At 33.9% G+C, this 17,270-nt stretch overlaps 1 protein-coding gene across 1 annotated transcript; it reads right to left on the reverse strand.

The window, feature by feature from the left end:
* Positions 1-4,155: 4,155 nt before the first annotated feature.
* Positions 4,156-16,259, reverse strand: LOC137922646 (ribosomal RNA processing protein 1 homolog). The gene is made up of 11 exons (XM_068765651.1): positions 15,947-16,259; positions 15,447-15,526; positions 14,250-14,399; positions 13,316-13,418; positions 12,224-12,315; positions 10,162-10,341; positions 8,867-8,967; positions 7,900-8,055; positions 7,042-7,202; positions 6,130-6,233; positions 4,156-5,603 (listed from the first exon to the last, which is right to left on the reverse strand). Exons 1-11 carry the CDS (start codon positions 16,143-16,145, stop codon positions 4,893-4,895), a joined length of 2,037 nt encoding a protein of 678 aa, XP_068621752.1. The 5' UTR covers positions 16,146-16,259; the 3' UTR covers positions 4,156-4,892.
* Between the last annotated feature and the right edge of the window lie 1,011 nt (positions 16,260-17,270).

Below are 17,270 nucleotides of genomic sequence, written 5' to 3' on the forward strand. Positions count from 1 at the left end.
AAACTACAGCAAAAGGCCCTCTTAAAGTATTGATACGTATAATTAATCATCCTGTATATGCTATTAAGTAAAACTTTAAGCAGCCTATTTTGATGTATTCCTGCTTTAAATACATTTTTGTTAATTAGCAAAAAAGTTCAGTGATTCTTTGGACAGTTTAACTGCTGAAAAGCGACACAGACATATTAAACTTCCTGATACCTGTGCAGTGCCAATAGTAGAAAAATATATTTGTCACATATAAAGTATAAACGTTGAGAAAGTAAGAATATATAGGCTTATGCGAGGTTCGAATAAGCTGATAAATGTTAGGCATTTATTGTAAATACATGTTGCGTGTTGTATGTAGGAAGGTTTGCATGGATCGAACGGGAACCGCGACAAATATATACATATAAATATGTACAAACATATTTTTGCATTATTCATTGAAGGTTTTGTTTTAGGTGCCATAATAGAGCTTAAAATATTTACAAATATTGTTCCTTGTCCACACCGCATGCCATTGGCTTCTGTCTTCTTTGGGGTATTTTAACATTTAATTTTGAAAATTAACTACAATATATACGAGCCAAGTCACTTGTCAACTATTTGTTTTAAAAATAACTTGACTATGGGCGCATTAGTCTTCCATACAACTGCCATATTATTTGATTAAAATATAAATCAGACATACTTGTGAAGTAAAGATAAAATTTCGCCATGGCTATATATTCCTATTTATAGAATTGTTTCTTTCATAGAGAGAGAATTTTGTTTATTTTATAGAAGATACCTTGGGTAGGTGAAAGTTAGAAATTTGTCTTTCTGGAGAGATACTTAACTTACAAATACAGAGATCCCAAAAGTGTTATATCTCCCAAGGTATGTGAGCAATGAGACGGAAAAGGGCGCAATTGGCGAGACGCACACGAGATATTTAAGAACAAATAAGTCACCAGGTGACAATGCTAGAAACTGTCTTAATTAATGTAATAGATAATATATTACATTTTATCTTTTTTTTCTATATTAATGTCTGTTTTATTTGCTAACGTTGTACTTTTAATATAAACTTTAAAATCGTTTTATTCGAGAGAGTTATAACGAATTGAATAGTTGACAAGATGGCTTGATATTTTGTGAATATGAAATCTGTAATACTCGATGATTGTTTATGAATAAATTGTTAAATGTTTTAATTGATTTTAATAGAGAAGCGAAACGTACAAACAATCTTCCATGAATTTATTTATAATTGTTAATTTTAAACGAAACTGTACGAGGTAGGCCTAACTGTGTGGAATGCGCGCGTTCATTTCCAAATGTATACACGATAACGCCATCGGGACTCGTTCGTGAGGGCTGTTTCACACGTTAGTAATGCATGAAAGAAAACTATTTATGTCGTAACGTAAGTAGGTTTAATGTTCGTATAGATTTCGCAATAATAAAAAATAAATGATACTTTAAAGCAGATTTGTAATGTTGTCGGTCGTTGTCAACCGCAGGCGTGGCGCGTGTGCTCTAACAAACTTCCTATGTGAACTTCTTCCTAATTTTGTATGCAGTATACTGTGTGCGGGGCGGCGCGTCGCTCGTCTGCAGTTGTAACGGTCGCGTGTGTACATAAGTTTGTATAAATAACGTAGATCGAGAACAGATTATTCCTTATGTGTTGCCATAATCATTGTGATCCTCTCGCAAGCTGTATATAAGGTGATGACAAATAATTACCGTAGAACCAAATGGTATCGCAGTGGTTTTTATATATTTGAATAGCCGAACACATTTATTATTTGGCGCTAGTATGGCGCTTTAGCTGTACTTGGAGCAATTCGCATTATCTGTGAACATCTAGTTTGTAATGTCATTTAAAGGTCTTTTGAAAAATCGTCTTTTTGAGTTGCCCGTTTTAAAAATGTGAACTTAGTAAAAAATAATGTGAATTGTTCCATTCTATATCATAAAAGAATGTAACACATTTTAATGTGCTAAGAGAAATGAATTTATATGAATGTTGAATGTTAGACAAGGTTTTCTCGACTGATCCGGGAAATAAGCGTGTGGCTACAGAGTATATATTTTTCTTTACCGGCCTACGAAGTAAATCAAGCATAGATGTTTAGTTAGCCGTTGATCCCGCTATAGTTGGACGTTGTAAATAATGACATGTGATAGTTTGTGCTCCGACTGTACGCCCGCGAATTTATGTGGTCGTCCTGCAGTTTATAAATAACAGTAGTGTTACCACACCGGAATGAAATTGACCATAGATAATAATCAAATGAAAATAAATGTTTATTGCAATGTTAGAACGATATATTTATCAAAGAATAATGAAATTATACGTTTAGATTAATGAATTGGCATTGTAACAGATTTAGATTGATAGTTATTGAAATAGACTCTATGGTCACGTTCGTTCCTACGACTAACAAATAAGAAAAGACCACCTGTAAAATATTAGTAGTTGTACATATAGCGCTGATGCGATTGATTGCATAGATCATACATTATATACACAGTTATAAATGGTCGTTTTATTTATTATTTATTTATTTATGTACAAATCTCCCGGAAATTAAAAACACCATCATCTCATTGCCTTAATAACAAAATGGTTATTTGCGGCCCAAATACAGGCTGTTACGTCGATACAATCTTTGTACTGCATACAATAACAATTTATTTAAAACTAAAAATTTCAACAATAGTTTCGAGTTCTCAAGCCAAATAGACTTATGGGGGACGTTTTTATTCAGCGTTTTTTAGACGTGATGCTAAAATGATGATAAAACATGTATATATGTGATAAACGTATGATTGAAGTAACTGGTAACTGGCGGACGAATTTGGTCGCCCAGCCACAGGCTCGGGAGCAGAAAATGCATAAATGTTTGGTGAAAATACAACTTCAACAAACACAATTTACCTTGTCTGTGTATAAGAAAAATAGCGAGCATTCATCTCACGACGTGCACAAATGACTATTAACCGTCGCCCCTACCGAATAAATCCGTATTATGCTGTTGTGGACTTATTTCCTTTCTGTCAAATTCGGCATCTACAGGTATTATTATATAGCTTGTGATTTTTATAGTACCCGGCGATTAATATTGCACATCGACTTTTAGAAAGAGAGAATTGGCTGATTTCGGCTTCGTATAGCATTATCTCTGTCCCACACTACCTGTGTGACATTGTCAGTCGTGTTGTCATGTTATTCGCAGGAGAAATATTACTGGCTACTTTTGAACTTTTTATAAATACATTTACGGTAACTTCTATTTTAAAAAATCGAGCACAAACTAAGCCAATGTGACTCGAAAAAAACTATTGCGGTGAAATAGTTTGCAGAAATGTACACATGAATAATATTGTATTGCAACCTTATTGCTGACGGTTAATATAAAATTTTGTACGAATAAAATCGTAAAGGACATTACTCTCAAAAACGTATAAATTTAATTGCAATAAAATCTTTGTTCCGTAATAACTAATTTCCAGAACATCTCAACAGAAGTTAAATACACGGATACCAAAAAATAGCATTGATTTGGTAAATAAATTGCCCTTGTAGGTTCAAAATAATGAAACTTAATAAAGAATTTCTGTTTTTTGTATCTCCTGTAAAATTTATTTCTGCGATTACGGGTTTATTCGGTGGAGGCGACGAAATCATCCAAAATGGCTGATCTGCGTAGAAAACATCTGTAGAGCTAATTTTTTATAGAAATTGATACAATTACAATGCTGCGTGGATCTTTTCAAATTGCTACCGAGTTTTAAATTGAAACATGTATCGGTACGCTGAACCTGGTACTATTTGATTAAATACAAAAAAATATTTTCAGATAAATTTGAACTACATAGTACAGTTTAAATCTGCAGATATATTTAAAACTTGAACCTTCTCTGGAATTGAACTTTAGACTATAATGGTAGTCGTAGCAGCTGCCATCAAAAAGATGAACAGACAGATCAGTAATAGGTATTCATAAACATACAAATTAAATAATTTTAGGATTATATGTTAAGGTTATTCTAATCGAGACTCGAATAATTCAAATTGCTGTTATATTTTGCAAGCTAAAGAAACGTTTAATTGTAATGAAGCTTTATCAAATTCAGCAATAAAACATTTTAAATAGCATTAAACATTTATTTTCTGAAGACAAAATCAATACAATTGAGCTAAACAACATTCATTTATAATTCTAACCGTACATACACCTTTACAAATAACAAATTCCTTTGATATTTTTAATGGCACCCTTTAATTTCAATTCATTAAGGGGTATTCCATAGTCCATGGTACATATTTGCTTTGCAAAAATAACACTAGTGTTATATTATTGTAGCAATATTGTATTACACTTGAGCGATATCGAAATACAATTGACTTAAATTAAATAAATATTTTCAACAGTGATTTAACTTTTAGCTTAGTAATTTATCAGATAAATTATTTTAGTTTAGAGCAATGTTGCCCATATGTAATGAAGATAATATTTTAAGGTGCTCGGCGACTGTTAGTTGTAAAAACTTACATATTCCACATTTAGTAAGTTGAAAGTTACAAAACGCCACAATTTCCATACTTAAATCTAATGTTCACATTTTTGCAGTTTTTGGAATACGGTAGAAATGTGGCCGCAGGGGGTCCACTGAAATCATCTAACTTATGGGAGTTGTCTATGAAAAAAAAGTACGAGAACATGTGGTCTAGAATATAAGTGCCTAAAATGGAAATGGCGCCATCTGGTGAGCACAAACGGGGGCGTTATGAAAAAATACATTTTATCTACTCATCTATGATGTTTATCTTATTTTTATGGCCAATTAAACATTAAAAGGAGATGTTAGGTTTTTTTCTCTTATAGGTGGTATAAATATTAGGAACCTATTGTCTAGAGTTTTTTGAGTTTTAATTTCTTTTTGATGAACGGATTTATGGGCGACGGCATTGACGGCTTGAGGTTGGTTTTAGAAGGGCGCTTGCTGCTGTCAAAGGGAATGTTAGGGCTCTGCCTTACACTTTTGTAGTAATCTACGGGGCCTTGCGCGCCGTTATTTTTCAACACAAACTTCACTTTTTTCGGAGTGTTTAGCGACAACTTGGGGCTCGGTCCCTTGTTCGCGCTCCGAAGCGAAATTCTATTTTGATGTTTCACCTTGTTAACAACTAAAGTAGCTTTTGTTGGTTTCGATTTCGCTTTGACATCGCTTGTTTGCACGTCACGTTTTTTCTTAGCATTACTTACTTCATTGTTGTCCTTTTTAACCAGGTCATCTTTATTTTTAGCAGTGACGACAGGTTTCTTGTTGTTTGCTTTACCTTTTTTTTCTTCTGTTATTTTGTTGTTAACTTTATTTACATTAATTTTACTTTCTGTGATAGTTTTTAATTTGGCAACGTCTTGTCTAGTTTTGGGTTCGGGAACTTGTTTAGTATTTTCAGGTTTGTGTTTCTTCGCCTTTTGTACTTTATTCGCTTGCTCGTCTAGTTTACGTTTCTTATTTGGCCTCTTCTTGTTTGCTGCTTGGTTCTCTTTGTTGGAGGTGTCCTCGGTTTTCTTTTTCTTGTTATTTTTTTCTTCTTCAATTTGCCATTCACCAACCTGGAATTATTAGATATCATAATAGTTATGGGGTATCTAAGTGCCTAAAATTGAAAGTCTACGAAAAATGTACGTTGCCAGTGATGACATACATCAATAAAACGTGATCCTTTCACTCTGGGCCTCATAGGCAAATTCACAGTAGCATAACAAGCCATGGAGAAGCTCGGGATTCCCCTACGATAACGACTCAGGGATGAGGAGATCCATAGACGAACGAAATTAACAAATTTAACTGAGCTGATTGGCAAGTTGTAATGGCAGTTGGAAGGTTACATTGTTCGTAGAACAGATTGCCGCGGAGCCTCAAGGGCTGGTTATGGGTTGAAGTCCACGGCAAGCGTAGCTTATGAACCTGTTAAGGTCGTTTGAAGACGTTACATACAGGCCACTTCCAATCGGTCCTGTTAGAAATCTTAAAATTCCTTTTAGAAATCAGTGTAGGGCGTTCACAACTGAAATAATAGTGACATCACTAATGTTAAATAATAGGGTTGCATATAAAATTAGAAAAGTAATGGCTTACTTTGGAGTCGGCCGGTGCCTCCGTCGGTTTGGGTACATCATCGACGATGCTCAATCCCGCGCGCGTTTTGGCCAACAAACGTTTACGATGTTTCCGACTGAGACCTGTTCCAAAATTAATACGTTTTAAACAACAAACATAAGTTTTTTTATGAAGTATGGTAAACACATCCTAAATGATATACAATTCACCAAAATCTGCTACAGCTAATAATTATTTATTACATAGGTTTACAGACCAACATTTAAATTTATTAAACAAAATAGATATTTAACGATGCATTAAATAAAAATTAAACGATTACCGTGAATAAATAAAAATGATCTATTTGATTCAAAACATGCTATTTTTAAGTACATAATTTGACAAATTCACTTATATGGTAATTAGTTATAGGTATATACACTTTTAAAAGGTGAATATATAGTTCATTTGTCAGCAAAAAGCTTTAAAAAATGTACTCATAATTCGAATCATTTTGATTAAAACAATCACTATGAAAAATGTTGCACTAGTTTATTTTCTAGTTTAACTTCATGCAATACAAAGTCAGCTAGACAAATAATAAACAATTAATTTTAATATATAGTAACACAAATTTTGTAAACACTTTCCTACTATACTATTATTACGTTATTTATTATTTTTGAAACCCTTGATTTTTCTATAAGGTGTACTGTGCATTATTTGAAAACAAATGAGCTTGAAAATAAATGCACCCCCTCTAAAGTTTTACACCTGTTACCAATCAAAATATATAAAAAATGTAATATAAAGCATCAAAATACGGCATGCAAATACTTGGCGAAAAGCTTTGATGTCAATGCATTAACTGATACAACTATCACTGAAAGCTTCTTAATAAATTAGCGTCTAGTGTTTTTTTTCGAGTTCCATAAGGGCTTTAATCACCTCTCAATGCCAGTTCATCAGCAGAAGCGACAAGTCGTTTTTCCAGCGCCCTGAGCCGTTTAGCGCTTTGCTCGGGCTTCGGCAACGGCTCCTCGGGTTCTGGGACGAGATCCTTTTCCTTCAGGCCCAACGGGTATACGTTTTTGCTGAGTTGCTCGAAGCTGGAATTAGACATTCATCATTACATGTGCTGTAGTCATCATCATGTCCGCCGATAAACATAAGCCTTCCCCGAAGAGTCGACGACCGGTCTTGCGCAGCTCACATCTAGCGGCTGTCGTCGCTCGATATAGTGAGAGCCTATCGACGCCGTGTAGACAGACGGCTCATAGTTATAATTGATTGTAAATATTGTTTTTAAAAAGAAATATTATAAACTAGCTGTCCCCGGACCGCATCGTGAACTAAATTAATGCCCCGTAAACCACGCTTACGGGTAGAATTTAGGAAAAACCGCAAATCATGGAATATTCCTACCAATTTCAAGGCTTAGCAGCAAGTAGCAGCACAGTAGAAGTTTCATGATTAATATTTTCACCTGATTAGCGTAATCGTTAGGTTTGAAAGAGACTCAAAGGAATCAGCATATTAATAAAGTTATATAAATAAAAATCTTTTATAGGAATCAGTTTGATAGGAAAAATTTTACGAATGCATGTCAGCAACGAATTGTATGTGATGATTTTCTTCATGGCTGTAATACTACTCTTTTGTAATTGAACCACATCATTTAGATACATCCAGAAAATATTTGTAACTAGGCAACATAAAGTTATCAAAAGCAAATAATTTGATTTTGATACCTTTTTAATTACTTATAATTAGGCTAATATTACTCATAATAAATAGCAGACATACCGCTGCACGCAGATCTTGGCGCGCCTGTAGGCCTTAGAGGCGCAGGCTGTGGACACCATCAGCTGGCGCAAGTCCTCGGCCAGCAACGCGGCTGGCACCGGCAGCAGCGGCAGCACCACGTCCACGTGACCCGCGCGCGGGTCCAGCGGCGTCTCACTGAAATATCAAACATACTTATTTAAACTCTCATTATTGTATATAAAATTTTAGCACAAACAGTTTAAAAGTTTGAAGTCTCATTTTAAGCCAGAAATTGCTTGTATTAAAAGACTCGTTTTCCATAAAGATTTCAGAAACTTTTATTATGTTTGTTTGGGTCTAGAAACATGTTCTATGCTGTATTGTGATATTTACAATGTATTCTACTACGTCGTAGCTAATGTTCAAATTAGAGTCAACTTGCAGTAGTAGTATGTTAGATGAAAGATACATAGTATTTTTTATTAATTTATATATATGTGGGTGAACTTCTCATATTAGCTTTCAGCAAAAGCTGATTTCACTTGGAGTCTTATTGCATCTCCTACCTTCATATTTTTTCTGTGGGAACACCGTTACTTTCTAGTCCTGCAACTCGACAGATGTAGTCCAACATTACCACAAACGCTTTCATAAACTCAGAACTTGTCAATGGTTCATGGAAAGAAACATGCTGGATAATTAAAATTAGACAAGATGTCCATTTCAGAAAGTAGAAAACTAATGGGTCGGTCACAAATGTAAATGACATCTAGAGGTAACATAATAAGGAAAGGTGACAAACATTGCAGACATTGGTCTGATGACCTTAAAAGAGTTGCAGGGCCATAGTGCTTGACTGAGGCAGAAAGAAGCAAATAAGGAATGCCTACGCTATTACGGTTGCCCTATATAAAACAAACTTAATATGTAACTACAAAGAAAAATATAAATAGAAATCTATATGAATTACTTGAAATAAATAAATAAATTTATATTTATAACATACTTCTCTGATTTAACATCAGTTTTTGCCTCATTTTGTTCACCCTCATCGTCACTTTCAATTTCCAGCTCCAATGCGCCTGGTCCTCCCGGGGGGCACCCCATCTGCGAAATCACGCACAACGTTTTGAAAACTATAAAACACATATCCACTTGTATGTATGGATGCGTATGAGATGAGAGAAGGAAAGAAGATTTTTATTATTGGCATAAAATACATTGTTGACTTTTCTTTGAAACTAGACCTCTTGTCTAATTACAAAAATATTGCATAAAAACACATATTAAAATATTTTAGTTTTTTTTCTAATTAAGGTAATTAATTACAAGTGTAAAAGCTTTAAAGATATGAATTCATAGCGCATTTGCTGTCAATTAATATATGGTACACCATATCAATGGTTTCAAAAATAATAAACAACGTAATGAATAAATCAAATTCCTACATATTAACATTTAAACTTTTTACTGCCAAAAGTCATAGGCCCATCGCATTCCAGTCCAAAAAATAAATTAATGTAACATATTTCAGATTGATAATTATATATTGGTTGATTTGAATTATAATATAAGTACAGGCTTTAAAGCTTTTAGCCGACAAATGAACTAGACATTTCGCTATAAAATTTTTACATGTACGACCAATCATGCTGTATATCGAAAGATTACCACTCTTATAGCAGAGAAGGCTGAATTATGTTTAAGATCTAAGGGGGCATGCGTGTCAATGCTAAATAACATCTTTCTACAAGCCTAGTCGCAAGTGTTGTCTTCAATAAAAGATATCAATTAAGTTAGTTTTTTACTATCTGTCTCTGCAGATTCTGTAGCGTCTATACTGACAAGCTTCCGACTGTTACTATTGCTCAAATGGCATTTGCAGTTTTCAGAGTCTAAATCTGAGGTAAAAGATACACAGATAGTTATATTGCATCCCCTAAAGCCAACTGTAAGTTTTTACTTTATATATTTTTTGGGACTGAACTCATTGCTGCCTAAATAGTATTTGCAGATTCCGCAGGGTCGAGGTAGCAGGACGCAAATGGCGCCTAGCCTAAGACCTCTTTTACGGTAGCAAAGCTCGAGAGCTCTGAGGGAAGCCTCGGCTACTGTGCCTACATACTACTATTTTTTCAGATTATGAATCGAGTTCTAAGATTGCTTCCGCGAACGCTCGATGGACTAAGCCCAAGGGACCCCACAAGAGGACCTTAGTTGGGTCTGTCACTAAGACAGACAACTGAATAAAACTGCGTTAAGTAAATGGAGAGCTACCACAAGATCTTATATTCTACTTACTTTCTGCCAAGCGCGCTCAGCCTCAGCATATTGTAAGCCAAGCTCGCTCTGCCTCAGAAGTGCCATAAGCAACTGCTGAGACGCTTTGCATAGCGCTAGCGCTTCGCCCCCGCATACCAGAGTGCTGTACGGTCGCAACAGGCAAACCAAACTCTCATCTGGAATCTCACCTTTTGACACCTGGAATAAAATAATTTTTACACATTGTATTAAGATTGTGATGTATAGGGTCGGCGACCGCGAGACTTAAGCTCCATGCCATGGTGCGAAACCAGTTCTATACAACAGTTGCCCAAGCAATACACACCGCCGAAGACTGACTTTTTAAAAAGGGTCACGATTCTCAGAAATTAGGTACATTACCTGTTTGTAAGTGTTACATAAAATTCTGAAATGTGGAATCCGAAAACGTATATGTTCGTTCATAGTTGGACAAGTAATTGCTTCTATTAACTATTTTTTGTACTAACTATATTACAACTGCTTAAGTCACAAAAGTATTTTATAATTAAATATGACAACACAGCAGTTTAAAAAAAAATAAAGAAAAATGAATACTTGCATGTTGATATTTACAGCTCTGTTGAGGTTAATATGGCAAGACACTGAACTTAGACCTTAGAGTAACTTAAGTGAAGAGCTCCATAGAAGTTTTAGTGCGGCTGTATACTTTAGTTATTTCACACACAATATTGAGTGTAAAACGCTAGGTCCTCTGAGAGGTGAACTAAGGTTGGAACTCGATACCTATTCCTATTATAACTGATGGCTAAATAAAAAAATATTTAACTAAAATGTAAAGTGACCTGCCAATGGCACTACTCGACTACTCAAAATGTAATACAAACAACAAACATTCTTTTACTGATCTAGAATTACAACATGATTAAATTAAATCTAATAATTCATAACAAGGGTGGAAGGCCTGGTAGTGCGAGCCATTTTCCGAAATTTGAAATTTTTCGCGAGCCGCAATTTAATACGCATTTAAAGCATGCAAAACAATGTTTTATTTTTACAAAAATCGTATTCATTGTAATGATTTAAACAAAAGTACAAAATATGTGTAACGAAATTAGATATAATGGCACACGTTTATGACAGCACTCTTAATAAAATTTAAGATGCCGGTTAGTTAATTATGATCAGTGTTTGGATTTTGCTAATTTTATGGTGAAATAATAATAACTATTATTCACGCTAGTAATTTGTTTCGATTTCCCAGGAGCTGACATAGGTTATATAAATTTCGATATTAAAATATTTAGACAATAAATCGGAACCAAAAAAAATCGTTCAAAGAGCCGCATCTGGCCCGCGAGCCGCAGTTGGGCCACCTCTGAGATACAAATATATTGTTACGTACTGTGGATTCCGACTCGTAATGAAACACCACTGGTTCACAAGAACTCCTATATTTACAAATCAAATAGTCACCCTACTTTAACACAAAGTATGCTTTCGCTTAGTCCAAACTTCGCTTCCAAATCGCTCAAGAAATCACCGTCCAAATGGTCACTTAGTATCAATGATCGTAGATTTTAATCTTATAACTCGAAAAACAAGACTGCACTCTCGACATGAGCAGTACACCTTTTTATACTACGGATAAGGTTCTAGCAAGTATGCGATAGTACTCTACTAGAATTTCCGAGGCACCGTACACAAAAATCCATAAATAACTTCAAGGTCACGCGTATTTACGGCACTTCTTGATCCTAGGATTCCGTGTATATTATTAAGAGGGTTCTGTAACTCGTGCTTTGTAACAATATGAAATAATCTATTGTTATTTTTAAATAGTAAAGCTATAGGTAAGAACCCTTGTCAAAGGTAGGAGTAAGTTAATTAATTGTAAGTCAATAAATTTACATTTTTTTCTAGCCAAGATGCCTTTTTCCAAAATTAAGTATTACTTCAGACTCCCATAGCCTAATTACTGTAAAAATCCTACTCTAGTTTTTATTTAATGGTTTGCTATGGTAGTTATGAGAGATAACTGTATCCTAAAGTTTGATTTAAGTTAAGTGAACACAAATTTAAAATTAACGGAAATACTCACCTTAGCTAATTCTTCTAGGAAGCAGTCTATGAAGTGTAGAATCATAGACAAGGCGTTCCTTGCATATGAAGGTGTTTTAAGTGCCAATATACCTGTAATTTTGGAATATTTGATTGATAAGCATAGAAAACAATATATAATATCTGTTATATTTAATATAACATGTTTATATTTTGCTTGTAAGTTTACCTTACGATATGATAAGGAAACCAAAAATATACAGCACACGAAAGGGACAGATACATAGCGGGCATCATCTATTACATAAAACTTTTTAAAAGTGTTACAATTTTAACATGTCTTCTGGTTAACCAAAGACATTGTTTTAATTTCGTTGTTGCTTTGTTTTTGTATAATTGTCATTATTGCTCAGAAACAGCAAGTGAGAGATTAAATAGAAGTCAATGTATAAAACACACAAATCACATATTAAATTACACAATACAAAATATTTTTTTAAAACAAATTTGTCAAAAACACACAAGTTGTAGAGCAAATACAAGCAATGAAATAAGTCAGCACTGCACAATTAACGACACATATAAACACATCTTTAGCTCTATCATTATCCAATGAAAGTTTCGCGTTTTCTGGTATTAACTCTGTCCAACAAATAATATAAGAAAGGCAAATAGAGTAATTACAATGCTTATTACCCAGGACACACTAAACTAATTGAAAAAGAAAGAGAAAATGTTCAGCATATTTAGTATGAATACTCAGGCATGATATATATCTTATGATTTTTATCTGCTCCATTCTCAAAAATGCAAAATACAGTTGCAGACTAGTATCATCATTTTAGCCGTAGGATATGTACTACTGAACATTGGCCTTCTCCATAGATTTTCAATAGGGACAATTAGTAAAAATCAATTGAATCAATAGTTTCTACAGTAGAAAATAGTTTTCTGATGTTGGCAACTGCCTACTTATCACCTGAATTTAGCAAGATAATTATTGGGACACACTGTATTCACATTTCAATATCTCTATGATACCTGCTTACTCATGGTTTCAATTTTGCGACATTAAATTAAAAGTTTGTTAAGCATAAACAGAAATTATAATTGTAATGAGGATAAAACATACCATCTGCAGAACTCAACATCTTAGTGTATAAATTACAGCTCTCCAGGCTCCAGTTGCACCGCAAGAGACACCGGAAGCTGCCACGCATGTATCTTCGTACCAGCTGAATACATAAGAACCCAATGAGTTGTTATAATATTGTCAGACTTGATCTTTCATCATCTTCTTCTTCTTTTTTAGCTGATGGATGCCCACTGCAAGACATAGACCTCTACTATGGTGGCTGGTCCTATGATACACACATCCAGATTTCCTGCGGCCTTAAGTATGTTGTTGGTCTATCTCGTGGGGTGTCTTACCACGTCGTGTCTACCAGCTCGTGATCGCCACTCGAGGACCTTTTAGCCCTAATGGCCATCGGTTGAACGAACGATGGGCCCTGCCCACTGCCACTTCTTCAAGCCATAAGCAATTCTTCAAGCTACATTGGTGGTGCTCTGCAGATTTCCTCATTTCTGATATAATATCAGTGAAACCCTTTTTCTCTGTTACTCTTTTTATCTAGTATAGTCTTATTTAACTTCATATGCCATTAATATGTACTAACCCTGCTAATACATTACAATTGAAGTAACATCATTACTCAATGACATACAAATACACAAATATACATAATCAATCTTAATGTAGTGTCAGTAGTAAACTAGTCTGATAGATAAAATGCCCTGAACCCTTAAAATAAGTATATTGAAATTATATTTTGTATTGTATCTTTCTTTACTTACACCATATTTGGAATAAACAGTTCTTTTATAGTGATTCTAAATAATATTTGAAGGTATTGGCAGAAATCAAATTGTCCTTGTCGTAGGACTTAGGCTTCTCTGTAGATTTCAAATAAGACCAGTGGAAGTGGCTCACACTGTGCTGGCAATCTATTTTAAGTTAATAATTATCTTGCCCTATACAGTTTTTGACTAGCTTAAAAACTCACCATCAAAAACTTGTCCATCCTATGTTGGTCAATTCCATACCACTCTGTAGCCAACATTTTAAGACCTGCCTTTGTCATTAGCATTGCACTCTTGATCTGGTCTTTTGGGAACAGATCTAATATCCCAGCAATACTTTCACATAACTCTTCCTGCAATACAAGCATATTATTTTAAATTTTGCTCTATCAACCATTCTTTACACCAGTACCAACATGGTAATTTGCGAGCAAAACAGCAATTTTCAGCCATAGACTGACATATGCAACATAACACAATCAAGGTAGACAGATGATCTTGTTAAGATTATGGGAAGATGCTGGACAAGGCAAGCTCTCCTACTGGTTTTATTGGAAATCATGTTAGACCTGTTCCACAGTTGACATCCAATGACTGAAAAATGTAAAATGAAAAATGCTATTTTCTTTATAAAACTTGTTAATAAAGTAATGTGAATAGTTTTGTTTAGTATCATAGATTAAATTGTGCGTCACATAATTGTGCATTAATAATTTAGGATAGCACTAGAGTAGAAAATCAACTTGCAAGCCAGTGAGAGGCCTTAACCCTTTGGCCTATAACCATGAGTCTGACTTAAGGTGAAAAATTTGTGTCATATGCGGAGACCACAAGTTTAACTTGTGGTAAATAATTTGTGCCATAAACAAAAGCCACGAGTCAGGCTCGTGGTGAGGTATCAGTGCATAAGAAGCCGCATATTATTTTTGTCAACTGATTAATTGATTATAATTGCACCCTAAACGTCTAAAAATTACTATTTGTACCTAAACATTGTTTATTATTTCACAATTTTTTCCAATGCTCTGAAAAACGAATGTCATGAAACGCCAGGTTTTGCACCAGTTCAGGTACATGGCTGAACAGATGAATGGCACGGCGCGCGACCGATTCCATTGTTTACTATAGCTCGCTCAATTGGCAGATATTGTGAAGGCCAAAGGGTTAACATAAGTGCAGCAGATTACCCTTAAATCCATAAAGTTGGGTATGTTATAGAACTTCGAGACGTAATAACCCAGTCTAACATCCAGTTATCACCCTTTAAATAAAGAACTCTGATGTTTTCTCCAGTCTTTTTGTGCAAAACTATTTTTTAAAGTTGTTCTTCAACCACCAGTTACATATTTCATAATTTCCAGATACCCCAACATATTAAAATTTCATCTGCCTTAACTTACCTGTATTAAAGGCTTATCTGACATCCAAACAGCATAGAAAAGGCCTTTCCACACTCTAATGAAGTCATCTTCTTTAAACTCTGCAATATAAATGTAAGAATAAAACAGTGATAATATTTGATAACATGAAGTAAAGAAATATGATTTATGGGTATTTTTTCTGTATTTTTCCTTCTTTTTGTTAAGAATTGATTATCATATTTGTATCAACTGACTTAACATTTAAACCCTTCTTGTGAGAATTTGAATTCTAGTATAGCTTTTGGTAAACCTGGGACCCACAGACGTTATTAAGTTATTAAAGCGTAATTTGTGAGCTATGCATAATATTTGGTCTCATAATAATTGTGGCCACAGGCATAATAAAACTTTGGTATTATTTTTTCAAAAAGTTTATGTTAAATCCGAATGTTTATTTCAATACAAACGTGAAGTTGAGGTTATGTTAACGAAACGCACATGTTTGATGCAATGAACATAGTAAACAAATTTTTACATACCATATCCTTTTTCAAAGCAATTCAGCAACCATTTCTTTAATGCTTTTAATACACGATCACGAGTTTTTTTCTCATTTGCAGAAAGAAGCCTCGCGAATTTAAACTCCTGGGCTACAATAAGTACATGCTCCTTCTTATTTTTCACAATAGGTTTCTTTTTTACTCTTTGCTTTTTCTCTTTTCTGTTGTTCGGTTTCATCTTGCTAAAGTTTTAATACAAATGTATTATAACTGTTATATGGGTCTTTTAAAAAATAAATCGGGTACGCAATATGTTTGACAATCTTTTGACAACCGCATTGACAACGTCAAGTTAAAATTGTTTTATACAATGGTGGAATAAGATGTGCACCAATAGCCAGTCCAAGAGGAAGCATTAATAAATGAATTAAATATGGTGAATATTTTTAATGCACAACACTAATTATATATTCAAAAAATTCAAATTTTTTCTTCTTTGTGTTAATCAGGTGATTCAAGTGTATTTATTGAGCAATAATTGTTTATTTTTATATAATGATCCAAATAATTATAACTCAAGTATATGTAGCAATCCGAATTTTTGTACGTACAGCCATGGCTACAAAAACTGTGACTGTGAATTTTTGTTATAGTTAACAAGATACAAATATAAATACTCGAAAGACAATAAAACAACCAATGCATTAAGCAACATTTATTTAAAATTCAACATATTACATATTTTACAATCAGCTTTTTATACAGAGGCACTTTGATAAAGAGGAATCACATTCTTATGTTTATTGACTATACTAAACTATGATAACATTTTTAACATATTCGAAAATCCAAAAAGTTCTTATTATAAAAAACTTTGTTTAAAAAAAGTAACATAATTCCATTCAATGTAAAATGAGATAACATGATATAACTAGATACATTTATTATACAAAATGCTTTCAACATTACAAACAAAATTACAACAGTCGAATCTTAGGATGCTTCCTTATCCTGAATTCGGTCATTATTCACTGAGAAAGTCATTTTACCACCAATTGATTTTTGAAAATTAAGGAGATGATTTTCACTTAAAAATTGTCAACTGGTTTAGATTTCTGATGCAATTTCACCTATTATTAGTGATTATATTATTGTTCCTTTTATTACATATCAATTTGTTTGACAATCCAAGGTTAATATTGAGAATGCATTGATTAAAAATTTAAAAAAATCATGGGCGGCCGTAATTAATGTTTAAAGTAACGCTAAATTAGACCAACGCATATAGCTTACGAATTTTGATGTATAACACTTGTTTATTGTCGATTATTGTACTCTGAGTTGTGTATAATTCTGCCCGCAG

The sequence above is a fragment of the Battus philenor genome, unplaced genomic scaffold (genome assembly GCF_028537555.1).
Source record: "Battus philenor isolate CCGP_79_NKW_IND1 unplaced genomic scaffold, ilBatPhil1.0.hap1 SCAF_20, whole genome shotgun sequence".
Lineage (NCBI taxonomy): Eukaryota > Metazoa > Arthropoda > Insecta > Lepidoptera > Papilionidae > Battus > Battus philenor.

What these genes read in the sequence shown, in the direction of transcription:
- LOC137922646 (XM_068765651.1), bottom strand. Translation starts at nt 16,145, where the DNA reads ATGAAACCGAACAACAGAAAAGAGAAAAAGCAAAGAGTAAAAAAGAAA. An exon ending in CTGAGCGCGCTTGGCAGAAA is followed by an intron (nt 8,968 to 10,161) that starts GTAAGTAGAATA and finishes GTGATTTCGCAG; the next exon opens with ATGGGGTGCCCCCCGGGAGG. An exon ending in GCCAAGATCTGCGTGCAGCG is followed by an intron (nt 7,203 to 7,899) that starts GTATGTCTGCTA and finishes GTCTAATTCCAG; the next exon opens with CTTCGAGCAACTCAGCAAAA.